Consider the following 16,271-nt stretch of genomic DNA (forward strand, 5'->3'; position numbering starts at 1 on the left):
GGATCTGATCATGTTACCCCTGCCACAAAGGAATTGGGGGGTGGGAGAGATTGGAGGCCAGAGAACAGTTACAAGGCAGTTACAGTAGTCCAGTGGAAAGAGTGAAGGCCTGAACTAAGGCGTTGGCAGTGGAGGCAGAATGGACATAGCTTATTGAAAGAGAGAAGGAAGAATTGTGGTCGAGTCTGAAGTCTCTGTGCTGGGCAACTGGATGGATAATGGAGCTACTAACGTCAGTGACCACCCTGCTGCGCTTGCGAAGCCAAGGATATAGTCAAGGGAAGGGGGTCCTGGGGTAGACTTATATTTAAACCAAGCCAGAAAGTGCTTAAGTGCTTAGGTTTTACTCAGTCTTGGGTATACTTAATGTTTGTTTTTGTTTTGAGACAGTGTCTTGCACTGTCTCCCAGGAAGAAGTGCAGTGGTGTGATCTCAGCTCACTGCAACCTCTGCCTCCCAGGTTCAAGTGATTCTCCTGACTCAGCCTCCCAAGTAGCTGGGACCATAGGCATGTGCCACCATGCCCGGCTAATTTTTTATTTTTAGTAGAGACGGGATTCCACCATGTTGGCCAGGCTGGTCTTGAACTCTTGACCTCAGGTGATCCACCCACCTTGGCCTCCCAAAGTGCTGGGATTACAGGTGTGAACCACCACACCCAGCCCTTAATGTTAATATTAAGTAGACATTAATTAAATGTGTCACTCTCTATGGGGGAAAAATGAATTATTTTTTCAGTAACATTTACTTAAAACATCATGTTGTGGGCACTAGGTCAGGTGTTAGTGACACAGATGTGTCAGACAAGTAGTCTGCTCTCAAGGGACTTATTAATGAATAATGGGAATATAAACTAGTAGATATGAGTGTTGTAAGAGTGAGCTGAGAATAGCTTTGATAGTGAAGTTCAAGGAAAGAAGAGGCATAGATGCAGAAAATCAGGGGGACATGAATAGAGAAATCACTGGTGGGACAGTAGAGGTTTTCAAGAGCATTGGCTTTGAAGTCAGAAAGACATAATCCTTGGTTCTGTCATTTATCAGCAGGATAATATTGGCCAAGTTAGTTAACCACTATTCTCAGTGTCCTTATCTGTAAAATGGGGGTAATGGTTCCTACCTTAAAGGGTTGCTGTGAAGGTTAAATGAAGTAATACATGCAGAGTGCCTAGCACAGTGTTTGGCACAGAATAAGTGCCCAGTAAATGCTGGCACATTGAACAGAGATGGCTTGAAGGGAAGATGGTGATTAGCATATCTAGCACACAGTGGACATGTACTTTTTATTGAATGAATGAAAAGTAAGTTTTGGACCACATTATGGAATACCTTGGAGACTGTCATTTTTATAGTCACTGAAGATTTTTGAATGGTGGGGTGGAGTAAAGTTATCAGAGATAGCTGCACTTCTGAAAGATAAACTGTAATCTGTTTGGAAAATGTACTGAAGTTTAGAGATTCAGGAGTAGGCAAATCAACTCTTCTAACATTTCAAATAAGACTAATAAATCAGGCCAGTTCCCTGTCCTTACAGAATTTGAAAGCTACATTTATAATTTACACATAATGGAAGATGAGGAATGAGTGGAAGTACAAATGAATGCTTTGGAAGTGGTGAATGATTTGGGGAATGAGAGAATCAGGGAAGGCTTTATGGTGGTGGAAGCTCCATGAGATTTACACGTGGGGCTGAGATAGGAGAATTAGGTGGGGAAAACATGTGAACAAAGCGCTGAGTATGGATCAGTGATGGGCAGTGATTAGGACGAACAACTGGGTCAGAGTAGGTGGAAAGAGGACTAGAGAAAGATTTGAAACATAAGTCAGGACGAAATCCATGAAATACACTGGAGCTAGTCTCAGTACAATACACAATATGAGTGAAGAAATATGTCTTTTTTCTTTTTCATATCTTCTGTACTTGTTGTATTTTAGATCCCCAAGTAATTATGGGTAGACTTGATGACTCCTGTGCTTTCTCAAGGAGTATAGGTTTATGTTGGGTAAGACTTACAAACAAGAAGCATTTGGGAATGATGCAAATATAGTATTCCAAAGGTTGTAGGCATTTAGAGGGAACGATAGATATGGGTATATGGAGAGCAGAGTTTCCCAAACTTATTTTTCTATGCCATACCTACATATCATCTGTACTATTGTTTACTTAATATATTTATTTAAATAGGTACATTTTCCCTTTTAATTAAATTTCTTTTTAGAACACTTTAAATCATTATTTCAGTGGAAAACCTGTACCATTTGCTATAAATAGAAATTAATTAGAAACAAATATAATAAAGGCAAAACAGTATTATTAAATTCTAGGTAAGTAGGTTGTCTGCTGAGAGTTGTCTCTGGTCACAAAGGGAGATGAACAAGTCTTAGAGAAGGCTTGATGACATACTGGTACCAAACTTAAACTTTCTCCCAAATGTAATCAGAAGATTGAAAAAAACTGGAAAGGGAATGAGTTTCTCAACACGAGTTAATATTCCTTAGTACTATGTCTGTATGTCTGTGACCTGCTCCAAATCAGTGGCATGTTTCTCACAGATTGAGAAATGCCATTTTAGAGCATATTCTAGTTTATTCAATAAATGGAATACTTACTGTATAGCCGATATCTATAGAATTGGATACTGGATCTCCAGTGAAGTATAAAACACACTCCTCAAGTAAACAGTGTGATAAATCCTATGATACCTGAGCAGAGGGTGCTTTGTCAGATCAGAGAATGCTCCCTGGAAAGCTAAGTATTGAATGAGTAGAAGAAAGTGAGATATAGAGCAGTGGTAGGGTAGGAACAAAGTGGGGAAGGGTTGAGGTGAGGGAATATTCTAGACAAAATGAGAGCTAATATAAAGACTTTCGGGGAACACATGCTCATTATTTTATAATTTTACCTTTGGAAAAACAAACCCTTGGGTTTTCTTCTAACAGTTAACATTTGGGAAGGCAGCATGGTTTAGTGAGTGTTCAGGAAGCCCATTCACTCTGGATAACCCTTATTATACTACTGTGTGTGTGGTAGTGTGAGTGGAAAGTTGAGTAAGACACACATGGCCATTGCCCTCCAGGAGGTCAGAGCCTAGTGGAGGAAACACGTGATAAAAAGGTGGGCTGAGTGCTGTGAAGAAGGTGTTCTGGGAGCCAGTGCTGCATGTTGAGCTGCGTGTGCTTGAGGGAAGGCTGTAGAGAAGAGGTACGTGTGAGCTGAGTCTTGAAGAATGGGTAGAAATTTGCCTGGGAGGTGTGTGTGTGTGTGTGTGTGGTGTGTGCTGAAAGTCTTAGGAATTAGATACATTTGAGGAACCACAAGGTATTGTGTAGTATTGTGTAGTTGGAAGTGTAGTGTCTGTCTGGAGTTGCACTGAGAAGAATGGGGACTGTAGAGATACACTGGGGCAAGATGTGTTATCTGGTATTTGTTCATTTTGTTGTTGGTCTTTTTGGGATTAGCCTTACAAAGCAGAAAAGGAAGACTTGAACTAGCTGGATGATTTGCTAGGTACTTGCCAGATTATGTCTAGTTTTCTTGGTTGTTTTCAACATGTTGTTAGTGAACTGGTAAACCAGTATTACCTGGTGATCAGAAATACACCAACAAGTATAAAAATCTTCAAAGAGACCTCAGGAAACATTTATATGGTCTCTATTTTCAAATAGTAAATCCTTACATATGTTGACCTTTTCACTTTCTTCTTAAATATTAGGTTTAATCCAGAAGGATGCAGCTAAAAAGTTTGATTTTCCCATACCATTGAATGAAGCTTCCAAAATAATGAAGAAAAAGAAAAAGGTATATTGCTATGAAGGAGAATGAGCAATATTTGAATTTTAGATCATCCTCTCTAAATACAAATGTGTAAAGATATTGAAGATAGTGAAAATAGTTCCATCTTTTGAATAATTTAATTTTCTGAAATGAGAAATAGAAGTAATTCAGCAGAAATGGAACTGGGTTTGGAAATATTTATTAACCATAAAGAATTGTCCTTCCAGTGTTATAGCAGTGAAGGTATAAAACACATTTTAATCAAAATGTAACCCCATTGGAGGATTTTTCAAAGCATGATATATGTTCCATAGAAGATAATAAACTGTGACAGATAATGTAGTATAAGAAGAAAATCACAGATTTCATAGAAAAGAATAATGTAACTATAGCGGTCTTTTTAAAGACAAGGAATATGTTATAGGTTTATAGCAGGCAATCTGAGAAGGATGATCCACTGCTGCTGAACTGTTCTCGCTGCTAGTTGTCCAAATGTCATGGTAACTTGAGTGTTTTGAACATATTCGAGATCAGATGCTCTGCAAATCTTTGATTGCCACTGTATGTTTATACTTCACAGCATCATTTATATTCAGTTTAGAGAGATTATTGGTTGATAGCGACACATAACATTGTGTTGTTTCTGAGCTTTGAGTTGTTTGATATCTGTGTATGGTATAAAATAGCATTAGCGGTTAATAACTCTTGTACCAAATGTATTTTGAGTGAGCATCTAATTTTCCTACTGTACTAAGAGATGTTTCTTCTAAGAACCAGTTCCTTTTAGGTGAGGAGAAAAGAGCAATAACCAATACTTCCTTTTAATTACTGTGTGCCAGATACTGGGGTAGGTGCTTTACATATGTATTAAATATTTTTTCCTTAATTCTTATAATCCAGTGTATGAAGTTATTCCTAGATGAGATTAAAATACTCTCCCATTGTCAGGCAACTGGAAAATGGCAAAGCCAGAATTTGAGCCTAGATCTATTTGTTTGATTCTATAATCCTTGTTCTTTCTCTTCCAGTATATTTACATTCTCTAGTCCTATTGCTTTGGTGTGTCCTAGGAGAAATACTTAGTTCTTAACTGGAATAAAATACATTTAAAAATAAAATCATTGCCCAATGGTTTAATCATCAGAATATAAATTCACAATTTTTTAAAATTGCCTTTCAGAATGGAATGTGTTAGAATCAATTAGGTTGGACTTTATAGTCATTGCCTTTGAAAGGCAACTTCATCCAGGACTGTTAATTTAAATACTACAGGGAGGAAATTCCAGGAATTTCAATGAAGAGAACAGATATTTCAGTGATTGTGGGTAAACAATTACACTTAGGTTTTAGTTCTCTAAATGCTGATATAGCCTTTAATGATGATATCAATTGACGTACAACACAGTTGAGTCATTCCCGGTTGCCTCCATGAAAATATATTCCTACTTTTCTGCTCAGCATTCTTTCACTGTGCTTATCTTTTTAAGGTTTTAGTATGGAATAGAGTATACAAAGTCATTTCAAGAATGCTTGAAGAAAATGAAAAATATAGACACAGGCTGAAATGCCAAAGGTTATCTAGTGAAAGTAAGTTAAGATAATTTTTATTGTGTTAAAAAGAGTGGCCTCTGTAACAGTTTAGTTATCCTGGGATTGCATGAGATCAGAAGTTTTCTTAATTGTCACATTCAATATACAGAACTATAGAAATGAGACTAGCATATTATCAGTGTTCATCATAATTAGAAGTACAGAGTACCTAGAAGCAGTGAGTGCAGAGAGCACAGGTATAGGAGTGAGTGGAGGAATGTAGAAGGAATGACTGGAATTTACTTAGCAAAGGGAACATACTTTTCTGTTAAATGTGAATCTTAATGGCAATTAAAAAATAGAAATTACAAAACTCATCAGTATTGATGAAGAAAAACATTTTAACTGCAATATAAAATTTTACATTGTGTCACTTGGTGAAGTCATTTCCTATCCATGAAAGCTACACTCCTGCTTAATGCATTTAACAAAATCTGCCCTTGAGTTATGGCCTTGATATCATTATTTCATTCCTGGGAAACAACTCATGAATTAAACCGTGCTCTAAAGCTGCATCACGATTGAGTTGATATCGTGGTCAGAGCAAAATTAGATGTAGTCTGGTGTGTTTATTAAAATAATTTATAGTTCTGGATTTTCAAAAAATTAAGTTGGATAAAATTCATGTAACTAATAATGCCATGTGAATTGATAAATCACAAGTTATTTTCTTTCCTTGACATACGTTTCTTTCCTTAACACGTCTTTCTTTCCTACACATGCTATCATGAACGTTTCTGTGAGTTCTTAGTACAGTCATTCTATGGCAACTTCTGTTTCATAGTCAGTAAAACTGCAATATTTAATTTCATGAAGAATATTTTCATAAGATAATCATGAAAACAATGCCATTTTGCAAGCAGTGGAAACTTATGGTTCATAAAATATTGCATCAGTGGTAGCATGAATTGTTTGCAATAATGGCAGATTAGTGATAATGTGTTTCACTTTTCTTGTCCAGAAAGGAGGAGAATGAGGTAGGGGGTGGATAGGAAAAAGAAAAGTAGTCAGAGGTATCTTAAACGAAAAGGATGTTTGAATAGGCAGAGCAGTGTGCACAAAACCTGGACATACTTCTGAGTGCTAGTTCAGATCACTGCATAACTTTGAGCTTGTTGGGTTCTTTTCTGCCTCAGCAAGAGGCCTTCTCTTAAATGTAATCTTGTAAGGATTATTTAACAACTTAAAATGATATGCTGTGTTTTCCATAAATAGCCTCTTCCAAACAAGCTCATTATTTTACATTACAGTGTTAAACTAGATTACAGAACTTCTTTATAAAACTCATAATTATGTTTAAAAATGTATTATAACTTGTATTCCATAATATGTATTTATTAATGGGAAAACCAGTGCTAGATGCCAACTTAAATTTTCCTTATTTTTTGTGTTGTTTGCAGGCTCAAATTATACAAGATGAATCTTCTTATCTTCTGGTAAGAATCTATTTAGGTAATAATTATAGAGTATAAATTTTTTTCTCTTCCCTTCTATATTCTCCCTTCTCCAAACTTTAGTGTATAACCAACTATTGCTAATTCCAGCCTGTTTCCTTTCTTAAATCCAATGTTTGGCACATAGTAGGTGCTCGTTAAAATACTTACTGTACTCCAGCCTGGGCGACAGAGCGAGACTCCGTCTCAAAAAAAAAAAAAAATACTTACCTTTAAAACTTCATTTGGGCCCCATGTCCGTCATGCTATTATGCTCCATGTTTTTCCTTCTTCTTCTTTCTTTTTTTCTATTGTACCTCTGAGGACAGAATCTTCTTCTTTTTGTTTATACCTCACTTAGTTCTCTTTTCCTTTGAATATATTGTCATATTTCATGCTATCTTACTACTGCTCCTTTTTATTTCTTAGTGTCCTGCACTGCAGGCTGTGTTATGGCCCTTGTCCTGCCTCCCTTACCATATTTACCTTTGCTACCACCTAATAACAAATGCTGTCCTAGGAGTAATTGTTGGCCCCATTCTCTCTTTACATATTCACTCCGAGATAACTCACAGATTTTTATAGCTTCAACTACTCTTCCTGGGTATATTACCCTTAAATCTCCATCCTACCCTTGACCTCTGGTCATGTACCTCTGATTTTCTTTAGGCTGTCTACTACTACTTTCTTTTTTGTCACCTCTACTTATCTACTGAAATCTACACACAGTTATCCTTTTTTAAAATTTTTTTATTTTAAAGAGACACAGTTTCACTCTGTACCCAGCCTGGAGTATAGTCACTCGATCATAGCTCACTACTGCTTCTAACTCCTGGGCTCAAGTGATCCTCCCACTTCAGCATTCCCTCCCAAGTAGATAGGACTACAAGTACGCACCACCATGCCTGGCTAGTTAAATTTTTATTTTGTATAGTTGGGGATCTAGCTATGTTGCCCAGGTTGGTCTCGAACTCCTAGCCTCAAGTAATCCTGCTGCCTCAGCTTTCCAAAGTGTTGGAATTGCAGACATGAGCCACTGTGTCCAACTGAGAGTATATTTTAGATATTAACATGAGCAAATTCATGGAGTCAAGAAAACATTTAGGGAATGTACGTGTAGGGAATGTACACTTTGATTAAAGATTGTTTGACACAGTAACCTAAGAAAGTTATAAAAGTATACTGAGATAGTATTTCTAAGAGTCTAACTTGAATTTTGGGCAGAGGATTTGTACTTCATTCAGTAGGGAATGAAGAAATGGACCATTTTCTTAATCTTTTATTCTAAATGATTTCAAATCTACAGAAAGATTATTAGGCTAATATAAAGCACTCCAATATACTCTTTACTAAGATATGCTGTTTTTTAACATCTTGCCACATTTGCTTGCTCATTCTTCTTCTCTGTCTGTGTATAAATACTTCAGTGTGTGTAACCTAAGAGCAGGGGCATCTTTTTGTGTAACCACACTACAGTTATCAAATTCAGGAAATTGAACATCAATATGAAACATAATTTATAACCTACATTTCACTTTTTTCCTATTGCCCCCAATAGTGTCTTTAATAGGAATTTAAAAAAAAATTTTGGTACTAGATATACAGTTCAGGATCATGTATTGTGTTTAGTTGTCGTATCTCTTTGGTCTTCTGTAATCTGTAGCAGTTTTTCAGGCTTTCTTTGTCTTTTTTGATATTGATATTTTTGAAGAATACAGGCCATTTTTTCAGGCTGTTTCTCAAGACTTGCTGATGCCTACTTATGATTTGATCCATGTTATGCATTTTTTGGCTGGAACGTATATGTAATATAACTTTCCAAAGGATCGCATCTTGAGTTATGTGATCTTTACTGATCCCTTATTGGTGATGTTAACTTTGTTAACATCTTAACAACTTAACATCTTGGTTAAGTTGTTATCCATTCATAGTTACTATTTTTCCTTTTGTAATTAATAAGTATTTCATAGGAAGATAAGGGTATGCAAATATCTTGTTTCTTTATGAATATAAAGAACATTTTAAAGCAGTGGAGCTATCAGATTTGCATTTTAGAAAGAATATGATGTCATTTGTGGAAATATTTGGAATGGAGGTGAAATAGGAGGTGAAAAATCTGGGGATTGTAATAACATTCAAGTGAAAAGTAAAATGCACTTAAATGAGGGTTGCAGAGGGTGCAGAGAGAAGACAAATGATCAGGTATGGGGATAAGATGATACTGAGTTTTGAGAGTGAACAAGAAATAAGGAAGTCAGGAGAAAGGACTCATTTCATGAAGGTACTGAGTTTTACTTTTGGCATGTTGAATTTTAGGGCCGGGCGCGGTGGCTCAAGCCTGTAATCCCAGCACTTTGGGAGGCCGAGACGGGCGGATCATGAGGTCAGGAGATCGAGACCATCCTGGCTAACACGGTGAAACCCCGTCTCTACTAAAAAATACAAAAAACTAGCCGGGCGAGGTGGCGGGCGCCTGTAGTCCCAGCTACTCGGAGGCTGAGGCAGGAGAATGGCATAAACCCGGGAGGCGGAGCTTGCAGTGAGCTGAGAACCGGCCACTGCACTCCAGCCTGGGCGACAGAGCGAGACTCCGTCTCAAAAAAAAAAAAAAAAGAATTTTAGATAATAGTGAGGTACCCAGGCAAAAATGCAAAGCAAGTTATTGGAAGTGTTGTAAGGGAGGTAGTGTGATATCTGCAGTGCATAAAGGTCATATGTAGTTCTAACAGTAGATGTAGATGAAGACTTTAATGTGAAGATAGAGAGAGAGGAGAGGACTGAGTACAGAGTATCAGGCAATGCTGAGGATAAAGAGGAATTTTTGGTTTTGGAGTCAGGGATTGTAGGGATTACAGGGATTATTTGGAGTCAGGAATAATGAGAGAGATTATTGTGGGGCTGAGGAGGGAGACAAATGAAACTTGCAGGAGATCACGGGATTGGGAGTTCAAAGGAGGGCAGAGACGTTGCTTAGTGAGAGTATAGGGGTCTAAAAAGTAGGAGCATAAAAATATGTCATCTAGGAACATTTGAAAAGTTTCATCACCTAGAGGTAAAGCACAGGTTCCAGTGATGACTGTCCAGGCAATGGCCTTGGTTGTGAGTAAGTGGCCTGGAGGTGAAGGCCTGTGATACAATGTTTCTGTGACACATTTCTTGTAAATGGGACTGTTGAAGTCACCAAGGGTATTGGCAGGAGTTGGAGTTGAAAAATATGAGTTACACACTGAGTGTGTTGGAAACTTTTTATGTTCAGCTGGAGAAAGTAAAAGTCATCAAAACAATTAAGTACAGGGAGTTTCTAACTTGCTTTATAGCCTTAGAAATGCTAAAAAATTTCAGTGACTATTGATGATGATATTTTATATTAACAAGAATTCAATTTTGTCATTTTTAAATTTAGATTAACCTATCTTTGGATGTTTCCCAAAGAAGATTATGAAGAACCTAAAGATGAAACATTAAATGAATCATAATTATTTGTTAATTTTGATGTGTTTTATTAGAATTGGGACTTTAGTAGTTGAATAGAAAAACTACCTTCTTTATAAATTAATAGTATTTCTTTGCTACTTAATAATACCTTTAGTTAAATATTGTTACCATATGCATGCAAGTGTTATTTTCAGAATTAATACTTATTCTACATACTTTTAAATTAACTTTATACATAAAATTTAGATTAGCATATCAATGCAATTACATGAATTTTCTAATTACCAGCTTTTCCATGTTATTAATGAGTCTACAGCTGCTGCTTTGTACATCTCTTCTTTTAGATGTAACTTTTAAATTAAACTTGGATTCATTTAAATTATTTTTGGCTTCCTCTAAACTTCTTTATTATTTTATGGAAAAAAACCTTAGAATTTACATAGCAACCATTATTTTGGGTGTTAAAACTAAGCTAATGATTATTTAAGCCATCTTTTCATCCTAAGGAAAGTTAGTAAATATATGCATTTATAATATGGATATATTATAATGGACTATATTATAATATGGAGTATTTTAGGAAAAGTTTTGGGCAAAGATAAGAGGAGATGCCTTTACCTTGCCAGGCCCCTAAGTAATAGATACATTATTTTTAAGTCAGTGAATGAGAGGATTAGAATTCTGAAAATCATTTAGAAGTATTGCTTAATAAGTCCTTATTTTCTACTCAACGTTAAGTAGTGATCAACTTTCACCTCCGCCAGTTTTTCTGCTTTTTTGCTGGTATGATCTTTCTGAATTGAATCAAAGGCCTAGGTGGAACTGGAAACTTAGGAGGGAAAGACAAAATGAGGCTTGTTCATGATGAAATTCTGTGTACTCTAGTTGCTTCTTTCCCCTGGAGTGGCAGGTGCTCTTTTATCCAGGATGATTACAGTGATGACATCCATTCTTTTTGGGGGGCATTGAGAGGGTGGGCTTCCTAATTATTTACAAAGGTATTACAAAGTGTTAATATACAAAATTCTCATGAAATAGTACAAGTTGTAAGGACTGTAAAGTAATTCATAGTTTTGTTTCTTCCTTTAATAGTTATAACTTAATTACTTCAGGAGGCTACAACAGTGTAGAATTTGTGGTAACATGATCTTCTAGTGACTATTTATCAAATCCACCTGTTTCCAGATGGAAGGGCACATTGCTTGGGGATATGGCCTAGGTTTTTTTTGCCATGTGGGCTCTCAGGTTTCCTTGCATGGAGGGTAACACAACTTCTTTATATTATGCTGGGTAAATTTCAGGCTGCTAAATCCTTGGGTGAAGCTTCAAGTTTTAGCTTATGCAACTGAAGTCCATTGCAAAATGAGACATATTTACACTGTTTATACTGTAATTTATGCTGCATAAAGTTTTGTAGTGAATGTTAATGAGGATTTTAGGTTTGCTTCAATGTATGTTTATATTTATGTGACTTATACAACTTGGCGTAGTAGTCTGTTTTAATTTATTAGGTATATCACTATTTATTAGATTTAAAATAAGAGTCTAGCACTGGATACAAACTCAGTTTATTTTGCTGTTCTAGAACTGTGGAGGAATGAAGACTGCCACTGAAATGAATGTTCTAAATATTTGTTCTAAATCTTTTAATTTTTGTTTAAGAATTTCTGATGAGTATGTGTTCAATCTGTTATGTTAACTAGATAATAAACATAAGACTTTACTGATACATCACTGAACATTAGCTGCAATACTGTAACTTATTTCTGTTCTATAATTTCCATAGAGGCTAATGACCCACCCCCACTACATTAAAGACTTCAGACGGCATTGTGGTCCTGCCTTCTCTTCATCTCCAGCCCATAGTGTCATTTGTCTAGTTTTCATGAGTTGAAACATTCACTCACCAAATCTATATCTGACTCCTTCCTCTGTGTAGATGAAAGGCATTTTATTTTAGCCCAGTAGTCTAATATTTACAACTTATGTTTTGTGTTCTGCAGTGATTGTTTCATGCTTAGTTGTGCAGGGAGGGGAAGGAAGAGATCTTCTAGTGTTTTAAATGAAAAATTTTGGTGAGTGCAGAATAGAGAAGAAACGTCAATACTTCAGAATATCATTCAGCCATTTATTCCAGGTCACCTGAAAGATTTCAGGTGAACTTTCATGAGAAAACAAAACAAAACGAAACAAACAAACAAAAAAAACAGTGGAATCTTTAAGCATAGGAACTAATTAAATTCAGGGTATTTTTACATCCAGTATAGGCTGAGGAAATGTTAAAATTTGCGAAAAGTCTTGGATAATCTAGGAATCTTATAGGAGTAAATTTATAAAATAGTGAAATAATGGTCTTGAGATTAGGAGTGGGTCTGTGCGAGTAGGGTGGCTGGACAGCCTGGGAGTAGAGGGGGAACAGCACTACTAGTACAGTGTTTTATTTTAGGGAGAATGCCAGGTTAGGTGGTATGCTGCTGCAGTAGTATTCCAGTTCCTGACTCATGGACTGTACCTATGGCAACCATGAAAATGTGCTTCTTAGATTTCCCACCACAGGGGCATAGCTGACTGATAGCCCCGCTGTGCTGTGTTGTGAATTCTGCTACATTTGTATAAAGCCATTCTTCCCAACAAGTTGCTCCCAAGCCAATGATTAAGCATGATAAGGATTTTAAGGCGGGTATGTTTCTGCAAGACAGGCCTCAAAGGTTCTCCATTTGTCTTCCTGAAAATTTCTTAGAACTGCACCAGAGATAGCCTGAGACTTTTCTTACCCAACCCTCTTTCCTTCTCTTCCCTACTAAGTGTCTAGTTCCTCATCATGGTGTGATGACTCTCCCAGGCTCTCCTGGCTCCCTCTCAGTTTTCCTCACAGACATTTTCCCTGTAAATATGTTGTGCATCTAATTCTTTCTTGGTTTTGGGGTAGTTTGGCCAATGGCTGGCTATAGTAATTTTAGAAGTTAAGTATCATGTCTTACAGCGTAAGGTGTTTCCCCAAAATTGTTTTGGCTATTCTAGTTTTTTTGCCTTTCTATATAAATTTCAGAATTAGCTTGTTGATTTCTGCAAGAAACACTCGGGATTTTTATTTGATTACATTAAATCTATAGATCAGTTTGGGAAAAATTGTCATTGTAACAATGTTGAATCTTTTGATTCCTGAACATGGGATATGTCTTCATTTATTTAGGTCTTTTTACATTTTGTTAGGTTTTGAATGTGTTGTGGTCTCACTCTATAGATCTTGCACATAGTTTGTAAGATGTATACCAAATATTTTGTGATTTTTGGTTCTATTCTGAATGGCACTTTTAACTTGAATTTTCTATTGTTAATTGCTGGTATACAGAATTTTTTGGGATTTCTACAATCATTTCATCTATAAATGAGACTTTTATTTCTTCCTTCCAACCTGTAAATACCTTTTACTTATTTTCTTTGCTTTACTGCACTGGCTAAGATTTCCAGAATGTCAGGTGTCATGTTGGTCTTTCTCTGACTTTAATGTGTTCTTACTGGACCCCATTATGCTTGGAATCTGATGAATTTAGTGAATTTTTATTTTAACAACTGGGAATAGCCTAGTTTGGTTATGGGTGACTTCATTAGTCTCAGTATTTACTATATGCCATATTCTGAACATTTCCTCCCTCTCTCCCTCCTTCCCTCCGTCTGTCTTTCCTCTCCTGTCCTCTTTCTTTCATTTCTCTCTTTCTCTTTTTTTTTTCCATTTTTCTTTCTTTTCTCTCTCTTTTTTTTTATTTTCTCATCTTTTCTTTTCTTTCTTTCTTTTAAGACAGGGTCTTGCTGTGTTGCCTAGGCTGGATGTGAATGAGATACTTCCTTTCTGAACCACTTGTCTGCATCCCCAACCTTCTCCTTAACCCCTGGCAACCACTTATCTGTTCTACATTTCTATAATTTTGCCATTTCAAGGATGCTGTATCTATGGAATCAAGCACTATATAACCTTTTTGGATTGGCCTTCTCACTCTGCATAATTCTCTGGTGATCCAGGCGTGTTGGATGTATCAACGGTTGGTTTCTTTGTATTGATGGGTAGTATTCCATGCTATGGAGATACCAGAGTTTGTTTCATCAGTCATCCATTAAAGGACATCTGGGTTGTTTTCCATTGTTGTCTACTACAAATAACGCTGCTATAAATATTCATGTACAGATTTTTGTGTGAACATTTTTCTTTTCTTTTAAAAAATTTCTATGAAATTGAATCTTCCAGAGATCAAGAGGCAGAGACCAACTTAAAACTGAAATTACCTCAACTCAACAAAAGGCAATGCCAAGTAGTTACAAACATGTACTACCCACTCCTGCCTGAAGGTGGGAGTCTTCAGTTCTGGTCTAGGGGCACAGCTTGTGGAGGAGGGGTGATATCCATGCACAAGGCTCGTACTTACGTGAGTCAGGTTCAAGTGAGACACGTATCCATTCATTCCTTCATTCATGTAATATTTATCAAGTCTATATCCTGTACCAAATTTTTTTCTAGGTACCGGGGGAGCAAAAGTGAGCAAAACATACAAAAATCAATCTTTAAGGAAAGACAAGTGATAAAATAACTAAAGTATACGGTATGTTTAAAAAAATAAGTGCTATGGAGAACTAAAGCAATACATGAGAGAAGGAGATGAGGGTGTCAGGGGAGTCAATGTTAAGTAGAATGGCAAAGGAAGGCCTCACATAGAAAGTGATATTTACATAAAAACCAGAAGTAAGCAAACCAGACCTGCAGATAGCTGGGATCAAGGGCAGGGTCCTGAGGCTGAAGAACAGGAAAAAGAAGAAGGAAAAGGAAGGAAGAAGGAAGGAGGAGGGAAGGAGGAAGGAAGGAGGAAGGAAGGAGAAGGAAGGAGGAGGAGGTGGAAGAAGAAGAAGAAAAAGAAAGAAAAAGAAAAGAAAAGAAAAGAAAGAAAAGCAGCAGCAGCAGCAGTCCAGTAGAAGGAGAGGGAAGATGGGAGCGTGAGTGACAGAAATTGGGTTATGTTGGGCTACTTAGAGGACTTTCCCTTTCTTCAGAGTTAGATGTAAAAACTATTGGAGAGTTTTAAGCAGTGAATTTACATGAACCAACTAACATGTAACTATTTTGGCGACTGTTTTGAGAATGGACTGAAAGGAGGCAACGGCCATCTTACCTTGTATGAGTCAGTGAGGGATTATTGTTTTACCCTTATTCTTTAATATAAATATAAAAAATCAAGCATACCTTCTCTCCAAAAAGAAACTTTTCGTGAGGAATTTGCAAATACTACATGTTGTCTTTCTTTGGTGGAGATGTGTGGACCATGTTTTGGGAGGGGACACTCATGTTCCTGTTACACCTGGTTTCAGAGCAATAGATACTTGCATTCTGCAAATACTCTCTGGTTTATCAGAGACTTTCAGGCCCATAAAAGGAATTTTCTGTGGACTCTTTCATTACACCCAATAAACTTATACTCAAATAGTTGGTTTTATCATGTTGGCTTCCTAGTATGCGATAAACGCACCGGTTTTTAAAAAATTATATTTTCTAGACCTCAGTGGATTTTTTTCTGGCAGAAAATTATTCATGGTTTTCCCATGTTTAAAAATAAGTAGTAGCTGGCATGTTGGCTCATGCCTGTAATCCCAGCGCGTTGGGAGGCCGAAGCGGGTGGATCACTTGAGGTCAGGAGCTTGAGACCCACCTGGGCAACATGGTGAAACCCCGTCTCTACTAAAAATACAAAAATTAACCGGGTGTGGTGGGACACGCCTGTAGTCCCAGCTACTTGGGAGGCTGAAGTGGAAGAATTGCTTGAACCCTGGAGGCAGAGGTTGCAGTGAGCCAAGGTCACACCACTGTACTCCAGCCTGGGTGACAGAGTGAGACTCTGTCTCAAAAAAAAAAAAAAAAAAAAAAAAAGCATGTATTTGGGGACATGAACAAAAAGTATTTAAAAAATAGTGGAAATCACCTATAACATCATCCAGAAAAAAATCTGATAAATGGTTTTTATATTTTTTAATCTTTATTTTTTCTCAAGGTTGAGA

The 16,271-nt window shown here is 36.8% G+C and overlaps 2 protein-coding genes across 4 annotated transcripts in view; both read left to right on the plus strand.

Annotated features, from left to right (window-relative positions):
• The window catches only part of NSG2 (neuronal vesicle trafficking associated 2), a 133,410-nt gene that overhangs the window by 24,048 nt on the left and 93,091 nt on the right, over nt 1-16,271 (plus strand). Inside the window, exons 2-3 of one of the 2 annotated variants that reach the window (XM_033180330.1) lie at nt 3,713-3,798; nt 6,765-6,800. The exons of the other annotated variant lie outside the window; for it this stretch is intronic. Of the exons in view, the coding sequence (XP_033036221.1) occupies nt 6,781-6,800 (20 nt within the window). The 5' untranslated portion in view covers nt 3,713-3,798; nt 6,765-6,780. The remainder of the gene's footprint in view (nt 1-3,712; nt 3,799-6,764; nt 6,801-16,271) is intronic. 2 annotated transcript variants of the gene reach the window in all.
• CUNH5orf47 (chromosome unknown C5orf47 homolog) overlaps nt 1-16,271 on the plus strand; it is a 109,732-nt gene that overhangs the window by 5,283 nt on the left and 88,178 nt on the right. The window contains exons 2-5 of one of the 2 annotated variants that reach the window (XM_033180333.1): nt 3,713-3,798; nt 5,262-5,361; nt 6,765-6,800; nt 10,201-12,062. In XM_033180333.1, the coding sequence (XP_033036224.1) occupies nt 3,713-3,798; nt 5,262-5,361; nt 6,765-6,784 (206 nt within the window). In that variant the 3' untranslated portion in view covers nt 6,785-6,800; nt 10,201-12,062. Of the gene's footprint in view, nt 1-3,712; nt 3,799-5,261; nt 5,362-6,764; nt 6,801-10,200; nt 12,063-16,271 lie in introns of those variants that run through there. The other variant, XR_004429938.1, reaches the window with a different exon arrangement.

The sequence above is a fragment of the Trachypithecus francoisi genome, unplaced genomic scaffold, assembly GCF_009764315.1.
Source record: "Trachypithecus francoisi isolate TF-2019V2 unplaced genomic scaffold, Tfra_2.0 Lachesis_group2, whole genome shotgun sequence".
NCBI classification, from domain to species: domain Eukaryota; kingdom Metazoa; phylum Chordata; class Mammalia; order Primates; family Cercopithecidae; genus Trachypithecus; species Trachypithecus francoisi.